Here is a 27852-nt window from a genome sequence, read left to right on the forward strand (position 1 = left end):
GCGGGGCGGGACGGGGCGGGGCATAAGCGCGCGGTCGCGGGAAGATGACGCTCCCGGGACATCCAGTTCTGAATTGACTGGAGGGAGCATGTGGGTCTGCCGCGCGCTGTGCGGGGCTCGAACCCCTGCCCAGCTGCGGCGGACGCTGCTGCCTGCTTGGGACCGCCGCCGGCCTGCTGCCGCCTCCTACTCCGCCTCTGCCGAGCCCTCCCGGGTCCGGGCGCTGGTCTATGAGCATCACGGGGACCCGGCCAAGGTCGTCGAGTAAGAGATGGCGCCGAGACGGGGCCAGGGGACTGGGGTTCCTGGAGGGTTTTAGGACGGGCTGTGGAGAAGGGGAAGTGAGAACGGAGGGACAGGGTCTGGGGAAGAAGGCAGAGAATAATAGGACCGAAACTGAAACCCAGGGCATGTTTGTAGCTCAGAAAGTCTGAGCTTCGAAGAAGTTGGAGACCGAGAGGCACGATTATAACGGTAATAGTAGCTGACGTTTATTGATCGAGTACTGTGTTGATCGAGTACTGTGTGTCAAGCAATCTCTGTGTAAATGGATGCTCTCATTTAAGCGCCACAACGACTTTTTGGGGTGGGTACTTGATTTAGCCGCGTTTTGCAGATGAGAAAACTGAGGCACAAGAGAGGTAAAATTACTTGCCCAGAGTCACACAGCCAGTAAGTGGCAGAGTCGGAATTTGAACTCAGGTCTGACTGATCTGCCCGAGTTCCTACCCTCTATTATTTTTTGAAGGGGAATTTCAGAATACTTTTACATCCATTTGGATCTTCACTTCTCAGTAAAGTAGGCCAGAGATCATTGTTTTCATTTTACAGAAGGTGAGGGACTTGTCCGAAATGATACAGCTAATAAAGATTGGAACAGGGACGGGAATCCATGGCTCCTGACTCCTATCTCATGTGATTATGTGATTTCCGTCCCACTATGCTGTAAATGTGCTTTTAATAAGTTAAAAAGAGCCCGTTTTGGAGCCATACAGACCTAAGATCCAATCAGGCTCAGCCTCCTAGTAGCTATTTGATCTTGGACAAGTCACTCAGCCCCTCCTAAAATTCAGTTGTATCTTAATCCATGATTTTTGCATGTGGCTGATAAAAACAGTATGTGAATTGTCAACCATTATAAATTTGCACATAAGTGACTACAGCTATTCAAAAGGGCTCGGGGGTCATTTAGTGGAGCCAAGGTGAAAGCACTGGTCTGGAAATCGGAAGACTTGGGGTCAAATCCTTGCCCTCCATGTCCTAGCTGTGTGTTTGGCAAGTTACTGAGGTTTTCTGAGACTTGGTTTCATCGTGTTTGAAAATGGAGACAATACTCTCATAGCTCATAGTACTAATCATCTGAGATCAGTCTAATACTCTCCACCAAAAAGCACCGCTTACTCTCCTGCGCTCCCTTATTTACAACTCTTTGATCCCCAGCAAATGGTTTGATTGTTTTCCAAAGCATAGGTAAACGGAATTATTTTCATGATTAAAATACAGGCTGGAGTGCTTGCTTTGGCAGCAGGTATACTAAAATTGGAAAGAGACAGAGAAGATTAGCATGGTCCCTGCACAAGGATGACATGCAAATTTGTGAAGCGTTCCATGTTTTTACTTTTAAAAAAAGATACAAGCTAGATGTCTTGGCAGCCCAAGGGGATACACCTCAGATAAATTCAAGGTCATGCACTCAGCAGAGCCACATCCACCATTAGAGCAACTGGAAAGAATATTGAGAAGACACACCAGGCAGTAAACCCTAAAGTGTATGTTGATCATAGGTAATAAGTCACCATGTTGGGAAGACATCTCCTTGAGGACTGCGCTATGATGAGCTGGTAAAGCTCTGGGGAACACTCCTTTTCTAGGAATGCCCCCCTAAACGGGAATAATGTAGTGCCTCTCTCACAGGCTTGTAATTTATGTGTCTGGTGCAGGACCTGCCACGAAACAGGTGCCCCAGAAATGTTGTTAAATCTGTATCTAGGGGCTGGCCCTGTGGCATAGTGGTTAAGTTCAGCACACTCTGCTTCAGCGGCCCGGATTTGCAGGTTTGGATCCCAGGCGCAGACCTATACCACTCATCAGCCATGCTGTGGTGGCAACCAACATATAAAGTGGAAGAAGATTGGCACAGATGTTAGCTCAGGGCTAATCTTCCTAAGCAAAAAAAAAAAGTCATGTCAATAAGAAGTGCACCTTTTATTGAGTTCTATGATGATGAGGAAGGCATCTCCGATGTTCAGGGACCCTGAGGAAGGCCTGGGAAGGTTAGGTAGCTGAGTGCAGTTGCCTCCTGATTGATCCTCTCGTCTTGGAGAGCCAGGGAGGCTGGAACAGACTGGTTGCAGATGCCACATAGGCAAAAAGACAGCTCTGCTGTCTCCTTAAGTGGAACTTCAGTAATGTCCCAGAAGTTCAAAACATGATGCTTCCATGAAGCATTGTATTCAGTGTTGGCTTCACATCTCGGTCACCTGTGACACTTTTGGAAACTGCATATTGCCAGGCACCACCCCTGAGGTACTTGGTAGGTCTAGGATGGCCCTGAAATCGGTGTTTTTTAAAGCTGATTGACTCTGATGCCCAGGCCAGAGGTGAGAACCATTGCCCTGTGGATATGATTGTCAGGCAGGCAATAATTCTCCCTCTGCCCCGGAAGCAACTTTCCCTTCTGACCTAGATTCAGGCGCCTTGACTTGTTCAAGGATGGACTGAGGCCAGAGGCTGGGGTTCTCTTCTTTGTAGTCATGTCTTAGCTGGTTTAGAGTAACCACACTGTCACGGAAAGAATCAAGTGTCCTTTCAACAGCCTGGTGACTGGGTATGTGGGTCAGGATACACCTGGTAGGGTCATGGAACTATGCAGAGTCCAAGCAAAGGTTTCTCAGGCTGCAGAGTCCAAGCAAAGATTTCTCAGACTGGCGTGATTTGCAATGCTTGCACTGTGGGCGGATGCTCTGGGAGCAGCAGGGAGGGAACGAGGACTGGTCTGCTCTGGTCTAAGGGGCTGCAGAACTCCTCAAAATGAGGCCTCCAGGGATCTCCTGTTCTCACATCAACATCCTGAACGGCGCTGTGTTCATTCCTGTTGACCCCCAAACCTTCTAGCTGTTCTCTACTAAGCCTTTTTCCCTGGGCTCTTAGAGTTTCTTTTCCCCCCAAAATGGATTCCCCTAAATAAACATTTGGGCCTGTTTTATTTAAAGCGTTGAAGTGCTAATCTAAGAGAAGTAAGAATGTGCAGGAGAAAGTGACAAACATGGCAGAATTACAGACATTCTAGAAATTTCAGAAGTCCCCACAGCCATTGTCCCTTGTGCAATGTTCCGGAATCTCTATCATATAGTTCTCGGAAACTCCAGCTTCCTCTTTCCCTTTGTTCCTGAAAGTCCCCTTTCAGAACTTTGCAGCCTCTGGGTCTTATGGTAAAACAGCTCTCATTTATTGTATACATACCATGTGGCAGACACTGGGCTAAGTTCTCCACATATATTATGGAATTTAAAAATCATAGTAACCCAGTTTGATCATTATTATCCCCATTTTACAGAGAAGGGAACTGAGGCTCAAGAAGCTTGAAAGTTACTTGCCCAAGATTATACAACTAGGATGTCCCTTTATTAAAAGTCCTTGATATAGACATAGACCTGAAGAAACAATGACAGTCATCTCACATGTTTCTTTGAGAATGAGATGGAGTATAACATTGGGAATAAGATAGGTCAGAAGAGATGAAGGGGAAATTATAGGTCATTCAGGTGCCTCAAACCTCTCTTCTTCCTAAGAGGGCAGTCGCACCCTGGGGATGGCGGTAGGAGTCCTGTCCTCTGTCTCCTCCTCTTGTCAGGATCCTGAAGGTTTCATAGAACAGCATCCTGGTCAGCACGGCTTTCTCACTTGTCTGCTATAGCACAAAATGAAACAAAGCTGGGGCACCCTTGGACACACACACGTTCTCCTAGCCAGGTGGAACTGGGGGGAGCAGATGGTAGGGACCCAGACTAGGCAGGCAGTGGGTTCTCTGTTAACTCTCAGGGGATTTCTTTTTTACAGTTGATGTCAGTGTTTAAAACTGAAACTCTATGCAGGTGACTTGGTTTTTAAACCAGAGTTATAGTACTTAGAAAAAAATTTAACCTTCTGCTTTGGCACTGTGTTGAGAATGGGGATTTTATTTGTTTGTCTGTCTATCTCCTGGAGTTCTTTATTGTGGTCATGAATGAAGGAGGTGGGAACAGAACTCACTGATGTGGTAAGTTAGGCAGCATTTATTCTTTGAGGTCCTACTAAGTGCTAGGCACTGACGATGCAGAAGCGAGTGGAGTCTTTGCCTTCAGGGACCTCATACTCTAGTCCAGGAGACAGGTGACCATAGTCCAGTGGGGTAAGTGCTGTGATCGGATACGTTTAGAGTACTACGGACACGCAGGAGAGGGGACCTAACCCCCTCAGCCTGCTCATAGAATGCTTTCTCTGAAGACACCAGGTCTAAGTTGAGTCCCCAGAAGATCAGGTGGGCAGCATATGAGGAGAGAAAGTGTAGGAATGGTCCAAGCAGAAGAACCTGCATGTGCAAAAGTCCAGAGGGAGGGGCCAGCCCGGTGGCACATCGGTTAAGTTTGCACGTTCCGCTTCTCGGCGGCCTGGGGTTTGCTGGTTCAGATCCCGGGTGTGGACATGGCAGCGCTTGGCAAAAGCCATGCTGTGGTAGGCGTCCCATGTATGAAGTAGAGGAAAATGGGCATGGATGTTAGCTCAGGGCTGGTCTTCCTCAGCAAAAAGAGGAGGATTGGCAGTAGTTAGCTCAGGGCTAATCTTCCTCAAAAAAAAAAAAAGTCCAGAGGGAAGAGAAAACGTGGTGTGTCTATTAACGAGTATTTATTGAGTGTCTCCAGTGCACTCAGTATGCATTCCTGTGAGGCAGGTATCTGCTGAACCAGGCTCAGATGGGACTAGCCTGAAGTCACAGGATTCCACACCCTGTACCACTTGTACATTACTTTCCCTCTGGGCCTCACACTGTGGGGTATAGAGCCAGGCCTTCCACCCTCGTTTTCTCATTCTTGCCTCTGAGGGTGAAACTTGGCAGGCACGTCCCCAGGGACTTGCACAATTGACAGGGGATTTCCCTGTGTCCAGAGTGGGAGGAATGCTGCCACCCAGTGCAACGCCAAGTTATCATGATTGTCTGGCCCTCTCCTAGCAGCTCTGCAGCTCTCTGGGATGCTTCCAAGCCTTCCCTACCATGAATCGGGTATGAGGGATCCTTGTTTTAGAGGAGAAAAAGCAAAGATGACACGAGGTTTGTCTGTGGCTCAGGTCATTGGGGATCACCCTCAAGAACACCGGCCTGGGTTCTAGTATCAGCTCTGCCACTCATTAGAATGAGGAAATCACCCCACGCTCTGTTCTTTTCAGTTCTTCTTTGATAAAATAAAGGGGTTGACCAAAGTCAGCAGTGGTAAACTCGGGCACGGGAGCTGTGTCTACCCCCACCTGTCTTCTGTGCCACTGATGAACCTTCACAGCTCCCTTTTCACCCCAAAACCTGCACACCTCTTTACCCTATGCTCCTCAAGCAACACTCTTTCCTGCCAAGATAAGATGAGGCCTCCACATCCTTCTCAATATAATATTGCAGCCCCAGAAGTGTTTATGAGACATGAATCTTCTTTGATCCAACACTTGTCCAGCTCTGACAACTCTGAAACTGAAGCAGGCATTGGACTGCTTGCCCAACAGTGGTTGCTCCAGCAACCCAGGGAGCAACGGTGTGGCTAGAAATCTGGGGTCCTGGGCACAAGATTTCACCAAGGGCCCCCTTTGCCCTTGGTTAGTTACACAATCAGCAGCCCACCAGGCAGGGACTGCAGGGTCATCTTTGTACCTGTCAAAGGGACAAAAGCAGCTGCAGACAGGGCCCTGCGCCCTGCTGTGGCCCAGTCTTGTTCTCTGGAGTGACAAGAGAGTTAGGCCTCAGCAAACTAAGCAACAGAGACTCTGCAACTCCATTCAAGTAAGTTTCCTGATGTCAGCAGATGTAGAATGCTATGGGACTTACGAGCTTTCTGGTAATCTTAATTGACAAGAAGTAGGGGATAGAGAATGTAGGGAAAGGGTTTCTTTGCCAACCCTGGGAGAAACTTCCAGAAGTTGCCCTAAGTCTCTGATTCGCTTCCATTCAAAATGCTTGTGCTAAAGAGGAAAAAGTCCTGAGTGGTGGGACAGCAAGATTACTTTGAGACGGGGAAGCCAGAAGAGGCGCAGCAAGTGGGTGTGCCTGGCACACCAAGAGGCATGGAATGTATGAGCTTTGCTCAGGGAAAGGAGCTCTCCCTGAGAGCCCAGAACTCCTTTAGAACCCCGCCAACTGAGGCCGCCAACATCCCCTGCTGGGGGGCGAGCTGTTACAAGCTGTGAGCTGAAGAACTTCATTCCTCCACAATTTCCCGGTTGTGCCCTGCTGATTAATTATTAAATCTCAGAACAATGTACCCAGCATGCGAGGCATTTCACTAAATCACACAAGGCGGCTTGTTTGTGACCATGGGGATTGCAGACAGCCTGGGGAGAGGCACATAAGACGTTGGTTACCTTCACCCAGTGCCCTATTCTTGGCACCCAGGACACACATTCTTGGCTCTGTAATGAGCAGAGGAGAAAGTCTCTGTGGCCTGTGACAGTCTCCCTGCGCATTCTTCCTGCTCAAAATGATATTGACCAGTTTGAGGTGATTGAGTGGAAGAGGCAAGATAAGTACAATGGCTGCTAATTAAATGCAGAAGGCAGGAAAGATATCTTAGCAGAGCTGGCTAGTGCCCGCCTTACACAGCAAGTAGAACTGAGCCAGTCCCCAGAGTACTGGCCTCTTTTTCCCTCCTCTCAAAAGGCTCTTTCTTCTGCCTGCTTTTGTCTCCCTTGTAGTTCATGTGGCATCACAGGTGTACAGCCTCAGCCTCAAAGGAGCCATTGTGACCTTATCCAGTCTGGGATCTGTCGAGTGAGGACAGTGGCATCCCTCTGAGTTGCGTGGCGCCGTTACACTCACAGGGGAAGGCCCTGAACAGTCTCAGGAAGGCGACTTGAGATCTCGCCAGGCTGTGTTTGGGTGCCTCGTTTGCAGTCCATAACACAACCACCAGTTCCTCTGGTGAGTTTAGAGAAAACAAGGAAGAAATTGCTCTCATTACACCAGAGGTCCAACTCCTGGAATTCAGACTCACCCTGCTTTCCTTCCTGTCTTGGCAGAATGGTATCCTTGAGGACACTGTTGGAACTGTCTGCAGGATCAGCAGTGTCTGTGGTATTGATGGCATTCCATGGGGCAGGCTGGGGCTGGTCTCCCTGGTGAGACACAGCTGGACCAACACACCTCCCCCGGGGCGAGCAGCGTGTGTCAGGCCTGCCTGCTGCCCTCACCCACCTGCGTGTGCAGCTTCAGCTTTCCATCTGCTAGACCCTGGTCCCTGTCCCACTCTCCTTCCCTCCCACTTCTGTGAATTTCAACAGGCCGGAGCAGCTAGCCTCCCAGAAGACCAAGAGGAGAACTGAGAGCCAGTGGTAGCCCAGTGCAGCGCCTCTCAAACTGCTGTCTGGGGGCAGGCAGTCATCCGGTGTGCTGTCAAAATAGTGTTCCCAGCTGAGTGAACTCCGGAAGCTCTGGATTACACAAAGCCACATGGGTTTCTTTACTGGAGGACTGCTCAGAGCTTTTATGATTCTCATGTGCAGTCTGAATCTTATAAAGGGGGTTTAGTAGGCAGTGTTTCCCAAACGAATTGGACCCTAGGGAATACCTAATAATCTCTCTTAGGACGAGAATTCCACAAACACGGTGTAGGGGATGCTGGCTTAGTGTTCAGCAGTCTGAGCTTTGGAGTCAAGCTTAAGACTAAGCCTTGCTGCTTACTAACTTGGGCAAGTTACTTAACTTCTCTGAGCTTCAGCTTCCCATCTGGTAATTGAGGTGGTAACACCTTCCAGATAGGTGTTTTGAGGACCAAACAGCATCGTGTATATAAAATGTTAAGCACAACGCCTGGAACTTAGTCAACTGTCAGCGTTAGTTGTCATTTAATTATCCAACCCCATCACCCAGAATAAGTTTATCTGCTACCTAGACTCCCACCTGTATACAGACTCACAGCTCTGTGTGTCCAGCCCGGAGTGCTCTCTGCTCCATACCGTTCCGCAGGTCTCCTCCTTCAAGCTTCAAATAGAACACCTTCCTCCCCACTCCAAACCGCTCTTCCTTCTTCCCTATGTCAACAGCTTGCCCAAGCGAGAAGCCTGGGAGCCATCAAAGACTTCCCACTCTCCTGCCATGACGTTGGTCACCAAGTGACATCAATGCCTCTTCTTATTTGAGAGACTCCAGGTTATCGAACCCTCTCCATTCCCACGGCTCCAGTCCAGACTGCACCTGTTGCCTGGCCTACCATAGGGTCAGATTCTTTGTCATTCTCTCTGGCAGGAAAGCCTTCCTTCCTCTCTTGGTTCACCCAGTAAACTCCTGTTTATCCTTCAAGCCCCTACTAAGGTATCACTTCTTCCAAAGCCCCTTTGCTAGCTCTTTGTTTTCTTCCTCCAGCCGGTTAGACACTCAGTTGGCGTTGGCACACAAGCCTGCCTCTGTGACAGCACTTCTCCCAGCGTTGCCATGTATGAGTGCCCACACCATCAAGCTCCCAGCCAGGGGATTTTAGTTTTTCATGCTTAAACCCCTTGGCACAGTACCTGGCACATAGTAGGACTATCAATAAATATTTATTGAGTTAATTTTACTAGAATTTTCCCAAAAGTTGCTATCTTCCTTTCAGTGATTCTTTTCAGAGGTATGGCCAGTCACTTGTTTCAAAGGTTTCCTGGGATATTCCTACAACTGATAACAGCTGCCATTTCTTCAGCATCTCCCATGTATCAGATACTCTAGCAAATGCTTTCTGTACATTAACTCATTTAATCCTGTGAGCTGGGTTCTAGTGTTCTCCCCATCTCACAGATGAGCATTTTGAGGTTTATCTAGCTGGAAAATGACCAAGGCCAGATTCAAACTCAGGACTGCCTATTCCATATGCCTAAATCCATATTCTCCCCTTCATCTACACACTGAAATCTACTTGTATTCTCATCTTGACTGGTCATCTAGGTTTTTAAGAAGAGCAATTTTATTGCAAATCTGATCTGCACTTTCCTGTGAGGAAAAGAGCCATAGGTTTTTGTGCAGACCAAACTCTCTTAAGGATAATCTCCATTTTATTTGTACCCATCCTTCAAGGTTCTTTTCCTAAACAGCCCAGAATAGGAAGAGCAAGTACAAGCCTCAGTAGCTGAGTCCCTGTGGTTCGTGTCTCTTCCCTGACTCCCTAAATCGCTGGCACTTTTATTCTACATTTTCTCACTAGAAAGAAAAGTTTGGTCATTTCTTGAGGAAGCATTCATGAGCACTGTTTTGGTCCCTGGCACTGTGCTAAACACTGAGTTAAGACTAAAAGTTCTCTGCCCTCTCTGAGCTCACAGTCTAACAGGGAGACAACACACACGCACACACCCCTTCTGACTATAAAACTAGGAGGTAAGTAAAAAGAGCACTGAACTGAGTCTGAAAGACCTGGATTCAAATCCAGATTCGTGTCTCCAACTCCGAAATCCAAAACCTCTGAACACTGACAGTTGTTTTTGTTTGTTTGTTTTTCCATAGCTCGTTTGGAGGCAAAACCTGATCTAATATGAAGTTTTTATATGGTCATCATTCATCCCACTTAGTGTGAATACTCGTAGGTTTTTGCTGCAGAAACAGTGTGTCTGATCCCAGAGTGCTGCCCCTGCCCCATGGGGTGTAGATGATACAGGTTCAGGACTCCAGAGTACATCTTGCCCCGAGAGTTGTGGAAAAGGAATGTGAACTTAGGCCTTGTTATGATCAGTTGAAAAAAATGTATGAAGAGACTTCGTAAACTAAAAAGCAATAAACTCATGTAAGATGGTCTTAAATGGCACAGTCACCCCTTCTCTGTAATGGGAGCACTGAGGATGGAGCAAGTGATTTTTTTCAGGGCCAAGAAGAGAGTCAAAAGATGTCTTAGGGGAAGTAAAATTTGACCTGAGTCTTAAAGGGTGAATTGAATTTCTCACTTCGTGGAGAAGCTGTGGAAAAGAAACTCCAGGCTAAGAGAAGAACATGTAGAAAATATGCAGAAAAAAATGTCTTTAAGTAGCTTGAGTGCACGGATTTTGTCAGCTTACAGGAAAATTCTGATTATCTGTCAAAATGCAAGAGAGAAGCAGGTACGGATAATACAAAGGGGCAGCTAGTCCACAATCCATTTGCTCTGGGCAGGATTTTTCTTTGGAATGCAGACTTACACATGTGTTCACAGAGAAACATCGCTGTCCAGCTGATGCCTCCCTGCTTAGCCTGTTGGGGAGGCTGGGGAGCTGCTGACCCCGCTCTTTCTCCCCAGGCAGGCTCAGCAAGGATCAGGCCCACACACCACTCCAGGCTGGTGCTCATCCTGCTGCCCTCGGCTTGGTGTGGGGTCAGCCCCTCACCGGCTGGCTTCTCTAGCATCAGACTGCCAGGTTCAAATCAGATCTGCCACTTACTACTTCTGGGGGCCTTGAGCAAATTATTTACCTCTTTTGAATCTTTGTTCCTCAGTTATAAAATCAGAATAATAGTAGAGAGCTGGCGTGGAAAGCACTTAGTAGAGTGGCTGACTGGTAAGCACTCAAAGAATAATAATTATTATTATTATAAGGACTCTCCCTCCTCCAGCTGTGTATAAATATATGCATTCCTTAATAGTGATCTTAAAAAAAGCCCTTTCCTTATTCTGTCTGCCCTGGTCACCAACTCCTTGCTAGTTAACCATTTCCTGTAGAGTGTTTCTGTTTGGGTTATTTGCAGCTGTTTCTCAGTCATGGTGAGGTGTGGCCTCCCTTACTTTGATCATGATCTAGCACAGGGATTCCCAGATTGGGCTTCCTAGATCCCCAGGGGTCCTTGTAGGCAGTCAGAGGATTCTCAAACTGATTTCAGGAGGCTGGTGTAGAGCAAGGTAGATAAGAGCGCTGACTTGGAAAGTAGGTAGGCCCCGCCACTGACCAGTGCTCCTGCCCTGTGTAAGTGTCCTAATCTCCAGGCACCTCCACTTCCTACTTAATGGAATAGGAATATTAATACTTTCCTCACAGGAGTGTTACATCTTAAATCAGCTCATGTATTTAAAGCCCTTAGCACAGAACCTGGTATATAATAAACACCTCATAAATGCCTGCCACCATTTTTATAAGCAGTATAAGACATTTCTTGAAAATCACACTTTTACCCCAAGATGGAGCCTCGGGTATAATTAAAAGGTCAGATTTCAGGGGCTGGCCCCGTGGCCGAGTGGTTAAGTTCACGCTCTCCGCTGCAGGCGGCCCAGTGTTTCGTTGGTTCTAATCCTGGGTGCGGACATGGCACTGCTCATCAAACCACGCTGAGGCAGCGTCCCACATGCCACAACTAGATGGACCCACAACGAAGACTATACAACTATGTACCGGGGAGCTTTGGGGAGAAAAAGGAAAAAAATAAAATCTTTTAAAAAAAAATTAAAAAAAAAGGTCAGATTTCTGCAGGAAGTGGGTGGAATTGCATCAGCTTAATGTGGTGACTCTGTTGCCTAATGCTGAGAATCTCTGATTGGCTGTTATATGTGCCTTTGGTAAGTAAAAATGAGAATTATTGCTTCACCAGTACAGTTAGGCAGAGAAAAGCATCGCAAACATGAAGTCTTAGGGGTGTGGAGAAAGACAGAACAGGAGTCTCTGGTAATGAAAAAGTCACAAGGACCCACCAGTCTAGACACGGATCAGTACCATCTGGTTGGAAGGTCTCCTTTTATAAAAACAAAAGTAAAACATGGACATTGTCGCTGGGCCTCCCTCAAAAGCCCTTTGGTGGGTTTTACCCATTAACCAAAGTTCCAGTGGATAAAGACGTTAGTCCCGTGGTGTCTAGGGCCCACCTGGAGCAAAGGGAGTTCTCACATAGACTTGAAACCGGACAGGCTCTCGGAAGTGATCAAGTGCAAACCACCATTACCCCATCTTACAAGTGGAGGGACAGAGGCCTAGAGATGGGGAACAACTTGCCCACAGTGACACAGCCATTGTGTGGTGGGGCTTCACACCTAAGACCCTCAGCTCTCCGTCCAGTGTCCTTTCTGACAGACCAGCATCCTCACCGGGAACAGGCGTCACTCTAAGGGGTGATTCACAGTCACCCAGGGAGTTCATTCTGAACGAGGCAGGCCATCTCTCTCTCCCCCTCACCCCCTCTGCAACTAACGGAAATGTCTCCTCTCCCCTGTGTGTGCTGGGGCAAAAGAAAACGGAGAACAAATGAGCCAGCCCGGGTTTCCCAGTCATGCCTGTGCATGAGAACTACTTGGGGTGCCCGTATCTGGAGATTCTGGTTCACGGAGGCCAGAGCTATGCCTGAGAATCTATATTATTAGTAAGCACACCAGGTGATTCTTATAATCAAGCTAGTTCTGGAAAACGAGGCTAATCCATGCCAGCAGAAGTTTTAACTATTTCCTGTCCTAGAGCGGGCAGTGGGGTGGAGAGGTCACTCCGGCTTTCCACTGCAGTTAGTGAGAGTGAACCTGTTTCCTGTGCTAATTCCTTACAGCACCTTTCTCTTTCCTCACAGAACCCTCATTCCTGGACACACAATGGCAGCTCAAAAATGTTGCTGCCTGACCTACTTTGGGGAGATGATTCGAGCAAAAGACTCCCAGTCTAGCCTGGGCGACATTAACATCTCTCTTTGGCTCTGTGCTTAGACTGAAGAACCTGGAGTTAGCTGCTATGGGCGGATCAGATGTCCATGTGAAGATGCTGGCGGCCCCTGTCAATCCCGCTGACATAAATATGATCCAAGGTAACCTTGGTTTCTGTGGCTTATGTTAATTGGCTGTTTTGCTTAGCGCCACCTCGCTTCCATCCTCCTCAGGTGTGGGTGTGAAATCCCTGTGATTAGCAGCAGCTGTTCTCCAGATGAGCCGTCTGCAGAGCGTGTGAGCTCTGGCCTCCCCTCTCTGGAATGTGAGGTTTTTTGAGAGTTAGGAAGATTGCAGTGGGGAGAAAATCAACCATTATGACGTGCCTGCGAGCTGCTGGGCTCATTTCACACATTATTTTATCTAATCCCCATAATAGCCATGAACACTAAAGCGTATTATCTCCCTTTACAGATGAAGAAGCTAAGGCTCAGAGAGCTTGGTTAGTTACACAGCTGGTCGAAGGCAGAGCCCAGATCGGGCTTAGGTCTGTCTGACTCCGAAGTCCACGCTCTTTCACTGCCCAGGCTTCGTTGGGTGACCCTCTGTGCTCTTCCCCCTTAGGAAATTACGGCATCCTTCCCAAGCTGCCTGCGGTTGGAGGGAACGAAGGCGTTGGACAGGTGGTAGCTGTGGGCAGCAGTGTGACTGGGGTGAAGCCAGGAGACTGGGTGATCCCAGCAAATGCTGGTTTGGGTGAGTTTCTTCAGATGTCTGCAGCCTCTGTTGTTCCAGATCCTATTTCACCCACACTGTAAAGGTTTGCTCATTGGCTCAGTGTAACTAAGCAATGCAGGGTTTATTATTAAGTTCATACACGTACCTGAGATAGGGATGGGGGCTGGACAAGGAGAGCAGAGATTCTGTTTCTTTTGCTCAGGAGATGATGCACCTGCTCTCTCATCTCCTCAGGCCCCGTTGTGCAGAGCTGTGATTCTCTGAGTCCCTAAATCCCTTAATCTCTGCCGTAAGGTGTGATGAGGAATACAAATAAGACGGCCCCTGCCCTCCAGGAGGTTAAAATCTAATTAGGAAATCTCCAAACTAATAACCCCCGGAAAGGGAGTGCTACAAGGCCAGAGGAAGCAGAGGGCGCCTCTGGCTACCGTGTGTGCACATGTGTGACAGAGAGAGAGTCTTACGGAAGGATCAGGGCTTCATGGAGGAGGCTTCACTGGAACAGACCTTTAATGGGTGAATTTTGTTAGGGAGAGATGAACCAAAAATCACTGCATTTGGGGGGCCAGCCCCGTGGTGTAGTAGTGAAAGTTCCACATGCTCTGCTTTGGCAGCCCGGGTTCAGGGGTTTGGATCCCGGGTGTGGACCTACTCCACTCATCAGCCATGCTGTGGAGGCATCCCACGTACAAAATAGAGGAAGTTTGGCACAGACGTTAGCTCAGGGTGAATCTTCCTCAAGCAAAAAGAGGAAGATTGGCAACGGATGTTAGCTCAGGGCGAGTCTTCCTCACCAAAAAAAAAAAATCATTGCATTTAGAGGAAACAAAATGAGCAAAGTCACAGAGGTGGATTTGGGCAATGGTGGAAAATCCAGGGTAGCCTCAGCAGAGGATTTGCTTGTGGGAGAGGATTGTGTAAGTGAAAAAGAAGGTCACGTGGGTAGTGGAGCCACATGGGGAAGGCCCTGCGAAAGCCAAGCTAAGAGCTAGGATTTTCTTTGGTCTTTAGTAAGAAGTCATTGGTGAGTTTTGCTTTTTAGCACTTGACAGTTTTTGAGACACAAACATTATACAGATGGATCCTGACAACAGCCACAAGAGGGAAGCAGGGCAGGAACTGAAGCTTGAGGAGAAGCCTTTCTAGAAACTCAAACAGCAGACTGAAAGAGAACCCATCAGACTCGTCACCTCTGTTTTTCCTGCTACACTCTAGTGTTAGGACCCTCTGGGTTATAAGTTACAGAGAGTCAACTCAAACTTGCTTTACGAAAAAAAGGAAGAAATTAATTGGTTTTTGGAACTGAGAAGTGCAAGAGATGGAAAGCTTCAGGCACAGCTGGATCCAGAAACCCTAGTGATATCAGAGCTCTTTCTCTTGTTCCTACTAGTCCTCAGATGGCATCTCCCCACACAGTGATATAGTAAGAGCAACAAATATTTATTGACAATATCCTTTGCACCAGGCCCTGTTCCAAGCACTTTACATACATTAACTCAACATGAGGTAGATACTGTTATTGTTCCCATTGTGCACATGAGGCAACAGTAAATGTAAAGGATTCAGCAATTTGCCCAAGGTCACCCAGCCAATAAGTAGTAGAGCTAGGTTTCGAACCCACTGTGATATGTACCTTTCATAGGTGGTGGAAAGCAGCATGAGCTTTACATCATCCTGGGAACAAACAAGCACGTCCTCCACAAGCCATCCAGCACAACCCTATCCATCCCCGAGAAGGGCTCTGACCAACCCTGCCTGGGTCCTTGCCCATCCATGAACCCAGCGTGAAGGGGATGGGGTTGGGCCGCTCTGACTGCCCTGGGTGAGTTTCTTGCCCACCTCTGTGGTAGAGAGGGTGGGGCCTTATGGTTGACACCCCAGAGGTTAGGAAGGAGTAGTTCTAGAAAGAAAAAGGTACCAGGCAGGAAAAACAGTAACAGCAGTCTACTAGAAGCTCCGAGAATTCCGAGAATGCCTCAACCCTCTCCTACAGCCACCTGGCAGTGAAAGAGCCTTGCCACAGGAGCAGATTGAGAGCTGCAGGGATTCATGGGTGCTGACTGGTGTTTTGGGCCAGCCCCCATGCTGAGTGAAGGGCACACAAGATGGGTTAGACACAGTCTCTGCCCTCCAAGTACTCTTGGCTGGGAATGGAAAAACAATGCTGAATACAGTGCTATATAGTCAGTGCTATAATCCCAGGATGGACACAAAGGCAAGAGTGCCCTGTGTTGGGAAGCATTAGGAAAGGCTTCCCAGAGGAGGGATGCTTGAACTCTGGAAGACTGAGTAGAAGTGCAGCCAGGGGGCGAGGTGAGGAAGGGCTTTCCAGGCAGAGAGTGCAGCATGTGCGAAGCTGTGGTGATGGGAGAAGGCACAGCACCGTCAGAACTGCAGGTAGCTCAGTGTCGCTGGGTCAAGGGTAGGATGGGGGAAGCGAGATGAGGCTGGAGAGGTAGGCTGGGGCCCAGTCGTAGAGGGCTCGCATCCACGATCAGAGGGCGCCTGATGAAAAGTTAAGAAGAGGAATGATTTGATCAGATTGGTGCAGTACAGAGAATGCTCTGGAAGGGCAGAGGGTGGAGGCCAGAAGCCAGTAAGGATGTGGCTGAACAGTTCAGGCGTCAGATGATGAGGGTCTGAAGAAAACAGTGCCATAGGACTGGAGAAGACAGGGTGGATTTAAGTGCTAAAGCAGGGGGCCAGCCCAGTGGCCGAGTGGTTAAGTTCGCTCACTCCGCTTCAGCAGCCTGGGGTTTCACGGTTCAGATCCTGGGCGCAGACATGGCACCGCTCATCAAGCCATGCTGAGGCAGTGTCCCACATAGCACAACCAGAAGGACCTACAGCTGGAATATACAACTATGTACCGGGGGGTTTTGGGGGGAAGAATAAATATATATATATATAAAAGAGCTAAAGCAACAGGCCTTGGTAATTAGATTTGGAGAGAAGGATAAAGGACGTCTGCCAGGTTTATGGGTAATTGCAGGTGTGGTGGTGGCGATGGTAGCCAGAACAGGGATTTCTCCCTGGAGAAAAAGTGAGTCTTTTAAACCAGGTGCCAGTTGGAGAGGATGAGGATTTTACAATTGTGGGGACTATAATTAACTCAGTTTATTCAGTAAACATATTGTGAGCATCTGCCACACGCTGGGCTCCAGCATACAGCAGTGAACAGACACGGCCTTCTCACAAAGACTGCAGTTTAATAAGAATGGCCATCGTTAAAGCGGTGGGTCCTCAACTGGCCTGATCTTGGTCATTTTTCATGGTACTGAGCTGCCCAGCTGTTGCTGTGCCCGTAGCCAGCTTTTGCCCACTTGCAACCAGTCCCAGGGGAGACCGGGCCAGAGAATGTGCAAACTGATCACTTGTAACTGGAGTTAGAACATAACTCCTGGTTACTGTGGGTCAAGGTCATGAAAGTCTGTGGTCATGAAAGTTTTGTCTAGCCCATGCAACATCTGCCACGTCTCAAGCCACGCTTCCATCACTCTCACTCTCTGCCCTCCCGTGTGTATTCTTGCAGTTCCTTTCTTACATCTGGCCTGCCTCAGAGTCCCTGCATGTGCTTTTTCCTCTTCCTAGAATGTTCTTTGTGTACTTTTTGAGTGACTAGCATCTCTGTCCTTTAACGCAGCCTGTCATCTCCACAAGAACTGTCCTTGACTACCATCTAGTGTAATTCTCTCCACTGTTACTCTCTAGCTCTTTATAACTTATAATGATTGTATTTGCTGTTTGTTTCTCACCTGTTCCACCCCACTGGAATGAAAGCTCCACGAAAGTAGGGAACTGTCTGTGTTGTCCACGTGCCTGGCCCACAGTGGCTTTGAGATAAGTATCCAGAGACGGAAGGAGGGCAGCCCAGATTAGCCTGGTGACTTTCGGCAAGTTGCTCCCTCAGTTTTCTCCCCTATTCAATGAGGAGTTTCAACTCGCTCCCCTAAGGACCTGCTCAGCACTGACATTTCAGGCTTCTTTTGTCTGGAACTGGAATGTGGGCTGGGGCTTAATGGTCATCTCTTTCCAGTTTACAGGATTTTTCTGTTTCCTTTATCGTGTTTGATTTGGGCAACAGCTCTTGGAGGAGGCAGTCAGGCTCTTCTTGCCAATGTCATTTACATATTAGAGTCACCAAAACTCAGTGAGTTAGGAATTTGCTCGAACTAGCAGACTAGCAAAACCAGGTCCCAAACCGAGGCCTTCAACTTCTGCATTCATGCCTTTTTCCACAATACCTCCCCTACCCAAGCTGCCCTAGATGAGAAGCATGAGTTGAAAATGGGGGCTTTCTCAGCTTCTGTTGCCCTGGTGACAGTGTCCCATCTCACCCTCAGAGTCCAGTCGTCTGAGATCCTTGTCCACCTGCTGTGTGACATTAGCTAAATCTAATGGTAACTGATGTGAGAATAACAAAATCTACCTTACATGGTTCTTATAAGGACTCAAAGATACTCCAGAGGATTCCAGGATTTTCTTTTTCTCTGAGCAATCCTTGAAGTCTGCTGTCTGGATGCCCAGTTACTGAGGAGGGGGCACTGGGGTTGAGTGTGGAGCAGGGGCCTTCCTCACTGCCCCGGACTCGTTCCCTGCCTCAGGAACCTGGCGGACCGAGGCTGTGTTCAGCAAGGAGTCACTGATCAGAGTTCCGAATGACATTCCTCTTCAGAGTGCTGCCACCCTGGGCGTCAATCCCTGCACGGCCTACAGGATGTTGATGGACTTTGAGCAGCTGCGGCCAGGTAGGCACCCGCAGGTGGGGGGAGCAGGCCAGGCTCTCCCGACGGGGCCGTGACCCAAATCCTGACCCTGAGGCCATGGGAACTTGCCAGTCAGGGGCCTGAGAGGAAGACGGGCCCCTAACCTGGGTGAGTGTGTGGTTGCTTGTGCTTAGAAAGATGTTAGCTTGGTTCCTAGAAAACATGCTGGAACCTCAGGAGGCGTACGCTCTGGGAAACCGCTGAAGGATCACAGTCCCTAGAGCTCGGGATGGAATTCTCTCCTTCAGCAAAAATGTTTCAAGCTGTGCTAAGCTCTGGGGATACAAAGCCAGATAAGACAGACGCAGTCCCTGTGTTTCCGTAAAATGCTGAACTTAGTAGTTCCACTCAGCATTGATAGAGCACTTTCCAGTTCACGTGAGTGCCTTTGCATGCATTACCCCATTGACTGGTGCAGTCTTCAGAGCAGTGCAGCGAGGCTGGTATCATCACTGGCAAACCACCTACGTCCAAACCCCAGCTTCACCTTTCACTGACTGTGTTAACTGACCTCTCAGATCATCAGATTTTGTATCCATAGAATGGAGAATATGGAGTTCTGAGGGTTAACGAAACAGTGCAGTGTAATGCTTAGCACGGTCCTGGCATCCAGTGCAGTAAGTGTGCACTGCCTTTAGTATTCTTCCTTCTTATAAATGAGGAAACTGAGGTCCAGAGAGGTAAATTATTTGAGCGAGATCACTCAGCAAAGAAATGACAAAGCCAGGTGTTTTATTTGGGGTTCCCCTGAAAGCAGAGCCTGAGACAAGGATTGGGGGCAGACAGTTCGCTAGAAGGTGATCCCAGGAAGCAGGAGTGAGGGAGTGGGGAGAGCGAGACAGGGAAGGAGGAGAAGCTGGTGAAGCCTGGTTACTGCTGTGGGTGAGTGGGGCTCAGTTCTGCTGGGGACCCTCTGCGGACCCTCAGAGAACCCACCTCAGCATTCACCTCCAAATGACAGGAGGCTGGGCCAGTTCCCTCCACCTCCCGTGCCCCATCCTTGGAGGGTTACCCTGCACACTGGCATATCCGTGAGCTGGCAAGAGCCATAGAAATCATGCAGTCTAGTTCCGTCATGCTGATGAGGAGACGGAGGCCCGGAGGTGCTGGAGTATGATGAACTTGGAGTGTGGCCACTGCTGCTCGAGGCTGGCTAGCCAGTGCCCGCTTCCTGCAGAGAAGAAATGCAGCTTCTCACAGCGGGACACAGCAGTCCTAGGAGCCTTTGGTGGAGAAAGCCAGCAGGTGTGACCAGGGACCTCTGCTCAAGTCCTAGTCAGCAGAGGCATTAGTCACCTGCATCTCGTCCTCTCAGGCCCTCTGATTTGGGCTGCAGCTGTCATGGACTCATCAGGGTGTTCTGACACCACCCCGTCTCAGGTGCCCACAGTGCCTCTCCGCTCCTGCCTCAAGGCTAGTGCGGCACCGGCTAGATCAGGGTTAAACTCGTGATCTTGACCCATAGTAAGAATTACATTTTACTTGTAATCCAGTACATAGGCATATACAAATGTATATATAATGGAAACCAAAGCTTCACGGAACATATTTACCCTTCTATGTGTGATACACTCAGCTATTTTTAATTCTGTTTTCCTTCATTTTAACTAAAAAAAAAAATCCCACTTGCAACCCGCTATGTTGATATCATAACCCTCTGCTGGGTGACACCTGTATGCTGACCCCGGCTAAGGATGAGGGGCGGTCTTCCGGGAAGTCCTCTGTCTCTAGCACCAGACCCCTGTTGCCTCCCAAAACCCAGATAGCATATCAGGGGCCCCAGAGCACCTTCCTTGACACAGGGCATTGGACTCTAGTCAGGAGCACCCTGATCGGTGTTCCAAGGACTCCCGTTTTATGGGGAGGAAACTGAGGTTCAAAGAGGTCATGACTTGCCCCGTGTCATTTAATTACAGTCAGTGGTGAAGCTGGGACTCACACCAAGTCCCCCTCATTCCTGAGTCCACCTTCTTCCCAATGTGTCACGCTGCCTCCCCCGGTGGTTAATTCCCAAGCTAGGCCTGGGCTTTGACCACAGACTCTGGAGGACCCTGGCTCAGGGGCTGCCAGTTTCTCCAGCACGGCTCTAATCCCATTTCAAGGCAGGGCACCTTTATTAAGCAGTACAGAGAAGGAATAAGGCATGGCCTCCTCAAGAAGCTGCAAGCCATTGATACAAATGGACCTTTATACAAGCGAGTGTAAGATGGGGCAGACCATGAGCATTAGTAGAGACGTCCGCAGAGTGCTGCGGCAGCATGTGGAGGGAGGAACCTGGCAGGCTTCATGAAGGAAGCCACGCTTGAGCTGTGCTTCCAAGGAGAGGATTTCAAAACAAAGGGAGAGAGAAAGAGGGAAACACTGCAGACCAAGGAAATAACCTAAGCAGAGACTGGGAGGATGAAGAATATAAAATTACCTACACAGTAGGATCTAAATTACATCCAGTGTAGCCTCTGAGTTGCCGAGTCTTGGGAGGCATCATGGGTGTGGTGGAAGTTTGGGGGGCATTGGGAGAAGAGTGAGCAACATTCCAAGGTGTGAGAAGGGTTGGCAGCCAGGTCTCAGGTCCCCTTGGAACCTGAGGACTCCATCTCTCGCTGTATAATAGGATCTCAGGCTGGAAGCCCTTGACCTATTACAGGTCTCCAGGGCTTGACTTGGGTCTCTTCCCGGCTCCACAGGGGATTCCGTCATCCAGAATGCGTCCAACAGTGGAGTGGGGCAAGCAGTCATCCAGATCGCGGCAGCCCTGGGCCTGAGGACCATCAATGTGGTCCGAGACAGGTGCGTAGGGAGGCCTAATCGCAGACCCCAACTTGGGCCTTTCCACCTGGCATCCCTGCGGTTGCCCACGTGTCCACCAGATGGCGCCCTTGCATAAGCAGGCCCCCTTTCAGCCCGGACACTGCTCGCTAACAGAGGAGTCAGCCTCCAGAAGTCCAGGCGGCTTTTGGCTATAGGATGAGTGAATCTTTGAAATGTAAAGGGAGGGCAGGAAGGTGGTGGAGATGGCCTTACTGACCAGCTAAGAGTTTTTAAGGCTCTTGACTTGTGATAACCCCATGTTTTCAAAACCACAGCTCACATTTGGGGATGTTTTAAGCTGTATTACTCTTTCTGTGAACCGTCTGAGCCAGGGCCCTTTTTTCCCTTGCATTTGTGTGGTACTTTGAAGCGCACCAAATACAGATGTCAAGGAGATGGGGCAAGTTTGTCATCTGCGTTACTTATGAGGAAACTGAAGTGTCAGAGAGAAGCAACTTGCTCAGGAAGACACGGCAAGTCCGTAGCAGACGTAGTTTCCTGACTCGTTCCCTTTCCCTCATATCATCCAGTTTCCTGGGGCCTCACCACCCAGGAGTGTGGCCATGTCTGTCATGGAGGTCCAGTCTTAATGGGAGAATTGATTCTCGATTCAGTTCCCTATCCCCTCAGTTGTGCTAACAAAAATTATTCTGTTTGCCTTGGCCAAAGAGGCCCAGAGCCACTCCTGGGCTGGAGGGTGTTTGCACAACACTCTGAAGAGCCCCTTGAAAAGAGACGGGGGAAAGAAGTGGAGTTTGTCGTTTCAGTAGAAGAAATCAGGAAGTGAAATGACTACTCCCAGGGCATGGATGGTTTCTAGCATCCTTGAGCTGGCAGGAGCTATAGAAATCGCCCAGTCTAGCTCCCTCCTGCCAGTGAGGAACTGAAGCCAAGAGATGTTGGAGTATGACAAAACTGGGTGGCCAGTCCCTGCTCACTGCCTGGCTCAAACCCAGTCCGAGCTTCCCACACAGAGTGACCCAGGTCCTCACAGCCGTAGCAGAGGGGCCCTGGAAGGCTTCAGTAGAGACAGCAGGGAGGTGTGACCAAGGACCTTGGATTGTGTTTGGTTTCCAGACCTGACATCCAGAAGTTGACCGACAGACTGAAGAAAATGGGGGCTGAGCATGTTATCACTGAAGAGGAATTAAGAAAACATGAGATGAAAAACTTCTTTAAGGTACCTAGGATGAGGGCCCTTGTGCCTCTGTTCCACACCCATCTCCCTGAAGAAAGTTGACTTGAACTAAGAAACGCTGGGGACTGACCCCATTGTTCCTCTCCAGATCCTCCCTTTGTCTCCTTGTGGAAGGACAAAGCCCATTCCCTCAGCCAGGGGACAGCCTGCATGAAGTGCCCAGATGCTGTGAGGGAAGCAGGAGAGACAGTTTAGGAAATGCTGTGTGATTTGTAGTTGTGAACATCTGTGCTGAGCCACGTCAGCCACACAGCCAATGTGAGTCTCAGAGCTGGGAGAGGAAACTGAGGCACAGGGAGGGTAGACAAAGAAAAGGAGTAACATGGCCTAGGGACCTACCTTACATTTTATCTGATAATCTCCGCAAAAGCTCTACAAAGTGTGATCTGTTTTATAGACAAGGAAACCGAGACTCAGAAAAGATAAGGGACTTGACTGGGACCACATGGTCATGTGTGGAGGAGTCAGGGCTGGCCCCAGGACTCTGAACTCAAAGCCTCTTAACCTTCCAGAACCTCTACCCTTCAGCACCCCTAGTAAGTGACCAAACCACATCTCAGCCTCTTTTCACTAAACTCTGGAGGGACCAGACACACAACCTCACTCGAGAACACACACCTCTCGAGAACATTTCTGAAGCAGTAAATTGGCACATCTAATATAACCCAAGTTGTAAGTGCCTAGAAGAGGTGCATGCGGGGAAGTGAAGTCCATGAAAAGTGAATGTAGATGCCTTTTGTCTGTTCTTTTCCAGAGGAGGTAAGTTTTGAACGGAATCCCAAAACAGATAGCAGGATTAAGCTGGTAAAGAAAAGGCCCTTCCTGCGCAGAGAGTTCGAAAACCTGGACATCCCATTTTCTTCGATCCCTCCATCTTCCTAGCACTCGGGCCGGGGAGGTGCTGTTTGTAGCAAGCCTCAGGCCCCCATGTAGAGTGCTGGCTCCCTCACTGCGGGTTCCTTGTTTTCCAGGATGTGCCCCGGCCGCGGCTTGCTCTCAACTGCGTCGGTGGGAAAAGCTCCACAGAGCTGCTGAGGCATTTAGCGTAAGTCCCTTGGCTCTGCAGATTCAGTTCACCGGTGCTCTCCAGGCCTTTAGCTGGGAGGACCATCGGTGACCAAGTCCCAATGGCCAATGCGAGCCAAGGCCAGGTCAGCACGCCCCTGAGTAGGAAACTGGGACCAAAGTCGTGTCCTTGTTCTCTGGGCCCTCCTTTCTCTGCCTCCTCCTTTACAGATGACCACCCGGCTTTGTTTTTCCAAGGGACCACAGAAGTAGACTGCTAGGCTCTCTGTGATGGGGGAACAGTTAAGGAGTCATAACCTAGGGGCATCTTATAAAGTCACTTAGTCCTAGCTTATTAGCTTTTAAATTTTTCGTTAGCTTTTAAAAATAGATTCTAATTTTGGAGTAACATGCCTATTACCAAACATTTTGAAAGCGTGTAGAAATACAAAGGAAAAGTTAAACACAAAAGTTAGTGTCATCCCACCACCAAGGGGGACAAGCACTGTTGACAGTGTTAACAGTGCGTGTCCTTCCATTCTTTTTCCCTTCAACATAAACTTCTCGAGCTGAAGGGTGCCTGGAAGGACACTTCCAACTAAAGCAGGAACCCCCTCAGCAACATTACTTAGTAAATACTTGCTAGCACTCACTAGCTACGGGGTACAGACATGGCTGAGACACCCAAGGAACCCTCTAGAACTCACTGGCTAGATGGGAAGCTGGGTCATGTGATCGGCGAGTACCTCTCCCACAACCACTGGGCGAGGGGTTCTGTTCTCATCCACATTTATACAAGGTCCAGGGCAAGTGACTACCAAGGTCTAGGCAGCAGGAGAGCCAGGCTTGACCCCGAGTTGCTGTGACTCCTGAGCACACCTCTTCAGCCCTACCCCAGGCAGCCTCCAAGGCAGGCTGTGATCCCCATGTCACTCACTGCAGGAGGAAGCCTTGCGCAGTGGCTCCAAGTGTAGGCCTTGGAGTTGGAAAGGCTGGGTTCAAGACCCAGCTCGGCTGGCGACTAGCTGTGGACCTATGAAAAATGATCCAGACCTCGGTCTGTTCGTCTGTAAAAGGCAGGGGATAGAAACCCCTTCTGCTTCAGAAGTTAGTCTAAGGGACACTGAGGTGATAGAGAAATCGCTGTATGAATGAGGGCTGGGCTTCAGTTTTCTCACCCGCAAATTGAGGGTAATGAAAGTGCCCTTTGGGGTTACTGTGAGGCTTCACGGAGCCGATACACGTGAAGTGCTTGGACCTGTGCCTGGCACTTAGTAAACCTCCGGTAAATATTAGCTCTTGTGCTTAGATAAGTGTTGGGGGGGGGCGGGGCTTGATTCCCTAGGAGCGACTATCTGGGGCAGGTGGCGGGCGGTTGAGGGGAACTTAAGACCAAAGCACCCCCCAGCCTCAGGGACAACGAGTTACCTGCCTCACACAGGAGCTTCTTCTTGTAGTTTACAAAATCTCCCTTGTGTTGTCCCAAACTGTGCCTCGGATCATCCTTGATCAATAAACTCCTGGGGGCCGGCCCCGTGGGCCGAGTTAAGTTCTCGCGCTCCACTTCAGCAGCCCAGGGTTTCGCTGGTTCGGATCCTGGGCGCAGACATGGCACCGCTCATCAGGCCACGCTGAGGCAGTGTCCCACATGCCACAACTAGAAGGACCCACAACTAAAAATATACAACTATATACTGGGGGGATTGGGGGAGAAAAAAGCAGAAAAAAAAAAGATTGGCAACAGTTGTTAGCTCAGGTGCCAATCTTTCAAAAATAAAAAAAATTTAAAAAAAAATAAACTCCTAAAAGGGCCAGGGAGTGCATGCGGAGAGGAACACAGGTTAAGGCAAGCATGTGAAGTTCCAGCTTATTAGCTTTTAAAAAGTATATGAGCCTCTGTCCTGTTTGACTGCTGCGCTTGGGTGCGGGTGTCAGACAGCAGATCCTGACGCGGACACTCCTGCAGTGAGAGGCCAGTCGCCATCGTCCTCTACCATCCACACCATTCCTGAGCCGTACAGCTACTTCATCTCACTGATCCTCCGAAGGAGCACATACAGAGGAGGCCTGGACCGTTTTCGACGCGTTGTCCCTGGTCACTTACCCATGAGTGAAGCAGAGCCAGACTGAACTCGGTCTCGAGCTTTTCTCAGTAGCTCACGCTTCTTTGCTGCATCTCATCACAGCCTGACTCTGGTTAGATCAGTGGGTTCCCAACCCTGGCTCAACATCCGGGTCATCCGGAGCAGGGCTTGTTTGTGGTTTTTGATATAGATCCTTGCCTCCTGATACATTCGGTCTGGGCTCGGGCCTAGGAATCTTTATTTTTTTGAACCCTTCCCAGCGATTCTGAGAGCAAGGCTTAGGAACCAGGGTTGGAATGGAAGCACTGTGGTGGGTTCAAGACGTGCCATCTCTGCCTGCGCCCACTCTGTTCTCTCTGGATTCTTCAGGCCCGGAGGAACCATGGTGACCTACGGGGGGATGGCCAAGCAGCCTGTCATAGCCTCTGTGGTAAGCTGGTGGGGGAGACAGGCCTGGGGACAGGGGCACGGACACCACAGTTGTCTAAACGCAGGTGGTGCCCTGTCCCTGGGAGAGAATCTGTACCTTAAGCGGTGCCTCAGAGCCCCACTATGTCCTTCCTGTATCCACAGAGCCTATTCATTTTTAAGGATGTCAAACTGCGGGGCTTTTGGTTGTCCCAGTGGAAGAAGGACCACAGTCCAGGTGAGTGGACAATGGCCTCATTGCCTAGGGTCACACAAGAGGGCAGCGGCTATGAATGGCTGCAGAAGTGACCAGCCACTCTGAGGCCTGGAGAGGTAACTGGGTCTCCAACTTCACAACAGGTTAAAGGAAAATAGCCTCCAGCCATAACTGTAATCAGCAAAGTTATCGGACTAAAGTGAGCGGGTCCCTGGGGGCACAGCATTGAACAAGGCAGCCACTGCCCCTGCCCTGAGAGCTGACAGTGGGGAAGACTGCCATGGAAGACAGCCAAGTAAAGAGAACAGACTCTGGAGCCAGCTTGCCTGGGCTCCAATCCTCCCTCCACCATTACTGGTTAGAGGTTCTGCCGAGCCTAGCTGTGAGACCTGGGCAAGTTCTTAACCTCTGTCTCAGTTTAAAGGGCATAATAGTTTAAACTATTGTTAGCCTTGTTTGACAGAGGAGAAACTGAGGGTCAGAGTGGTTGGGTCACTTGCCCAGAGTCGCCCCACCTAGGCAGTGGTGCAGCCAGACTGTGAACAGTTAGTCTCTCTGACTCCGAACCTGAGCCAGTACACTATTCTTCCTCTCCTGGAGGACTGGCTCCCCAGAGTGTGACCCACCCCACCAAACTGAGACTGAAGAATGACATGGAGTTATCCAACCGGAGGGGAGGACAGTCGTGGTGTGAGTAGGATGTTTCAGGCAGAAAAACTAGCATGTCCAAAGGCCCATCATAGGGAGTGGGGAGCCGGACAGATGGGCTGTGACCAGATTATGAAAGGCCTTATAAACCTTTTTAAGGAATTCAGATTCTATCTGAAAGGCAATTGGGGAGCTATTGGAGTGTTTTAAGTAGGGGATATGATTAAATTTGAATGTTGAATGAATTTATGTCCATGAAAAAACACTTCTCAGCTAAGGCCTTCACTTCTCATCTTCCCGTACCATATTGGGTCCTTAGTGGGAGGGGCTCTGGGAGGAGATGTTGGCAGCCTCAACTCTTGGGGTTCTCAGGAGTCCTGGGCTCTCAGGGAGAGCTCCTTCCCCTGAGCTAAGCTCCTCTGTTCCGTATCAGCAGGTGTGCCAGGCACACCCACCTCCCCCCAGTGCCTCATCCGGCTTCTCTGCCTCAAAGTAACCCTGCCCCTCCCACCACTCAGGACTCCCCGTCACACCCCAGCAGGTTCTATAGGTCTAAGCCAGCATAGTGCCCCCTCTGCCTGCCCATCATCTCCTGGGGCCGCCCCCATGCTCCTCTGTCCCCACCATGGCTCTCACTGTCCTGAACACAGGCAGGGACCAGGCTGTCTCCCAGCCACCCTCCGGGCTCTTGAGGGTTTCCTGGCGCTCAGCGCCAGCTCCTGATGGCAGAGGTGGCCCGTGTGCCATCTTGCTGAGCCCTGCTGCTGCTCCCGTCTGACCTCCTTTGACCTCCCACAGAGCAGTTCCAGGGGCTGATCCTCACGCTGTGCGATCTCATCCGCCAAGGCCAGCTCATGGCCCCCATCTGCTCTGAGCTCCCGCTGCAGGACTACCAGCGTGCCTTGGAAACCGCGATGCAGCCCTTCGTATCTTCCAAGCAGATTCTCACCATGGGATAAGGCCAGAGGAGCCAGAGCCAAGTGGGTGTGAGATGGATCAGCAGGACTGGTTTCGGGCCCCTCAGTCAGGGCCCTCAGCCTTCCCCAGGCTGCTCCTCTCCTCACTGTCACTTCCGACCAGAAGAACTGTGAAGCCAGCCAAGGCTTTTCCCAGGGCCAGCCTCAGGGTATCTAATAAAGTCTGAACTTCCTAAAAACAAACAAACAAAAACCAATAGAAGTCATCCCTGTCGGAAAGAACC

The 27852-nt window shown here is 49.6% G+C and overlaps 1 protein-coding gene and 1 non-coding gene across 3 annotated transcripts; both read left to right on the forward strand.

The window, feature by feature from the left end:
• MECR (mitochondrial trans-2-enoyl-CoA reductase) lies at window positions 1-27852 on the forward strand. Of its 2 annotated transcripts, none has more exons than XM_014853683.3 (10): window positions 1-264; window positions 12843-12940; window positions 13404-13535; window positions 18122-18265; window positions 20968-21070; window positions 22169-22271; window positions 23261-23334; window positions 25748-25808; window positions 25952-26024; window positions 27450-27852. In XM_014853683.3, the coding sequence occupies exons 1-10, from the start codon at window positions 89-91 to the stop codon at window positions 27608-27610; spliced, it is 1125 nt and encodes a 374-aa protein (XP_014709169.1). In that variant the 5' UTR covers window positions 1-88; the 3' UTR covers window positions 27611-27852. The 2 variants fall into 2 exon arrangements, with proteins under 2 accessions (XP_014709169.1, XP_070366631.1); XM_070510530.1 differs by having other exon boundaries at window positions 254-474.
• On the forward strand, window positions 1514-1616 carry LOC123286169 (U6 spliceosomal RNA). The gene has a single exon (XR_006528441.1). It is a non-coding gene; the product is annotated as a U6 spliceosomal RNA (small nuclear RNA).

Source organism: Equus asinus, chromosome 5 (assembly GCF_041296235.1).
Source record: "Equus asinus isolate D_3611 breed Donkey chromosome 5, EquAss-T2T_v2, whole genome shotgun sequence".
NCBI lineage: Eukaryota > Metazoa > Chordata > Mammalia > Perissodactyla > Equidae > Equus > Equus asinus.

What these genes read in the sequence shown, in the direction of transcription:
- MECR (XM_014853683.3), top strand. Translation starts at nt 89, where the DNA reads ATGTGGGTCTGCCGCGCGCTGTGCGGGGCTCGAACCCCTGCCCAGCTG. An exon ending in GACCCGGCCAAGGTCGTCGA is followed by an intron (nt 265 to 12,842) that starts GTAAGAGATGGC and finishes CTCTGTGCTTAG; the next exon opens with ACTGAAGAACCTGGAGTTAG. An exon ending in ATCAATGTGGTCCGAGACAG is followed by an intron (nt 21,071 to 22,168) that starts GTGCGTAGGGAG and finishes TTTGGTTTCCAG; the next exon opens with ACCTGACATCCAGAAGTTGA.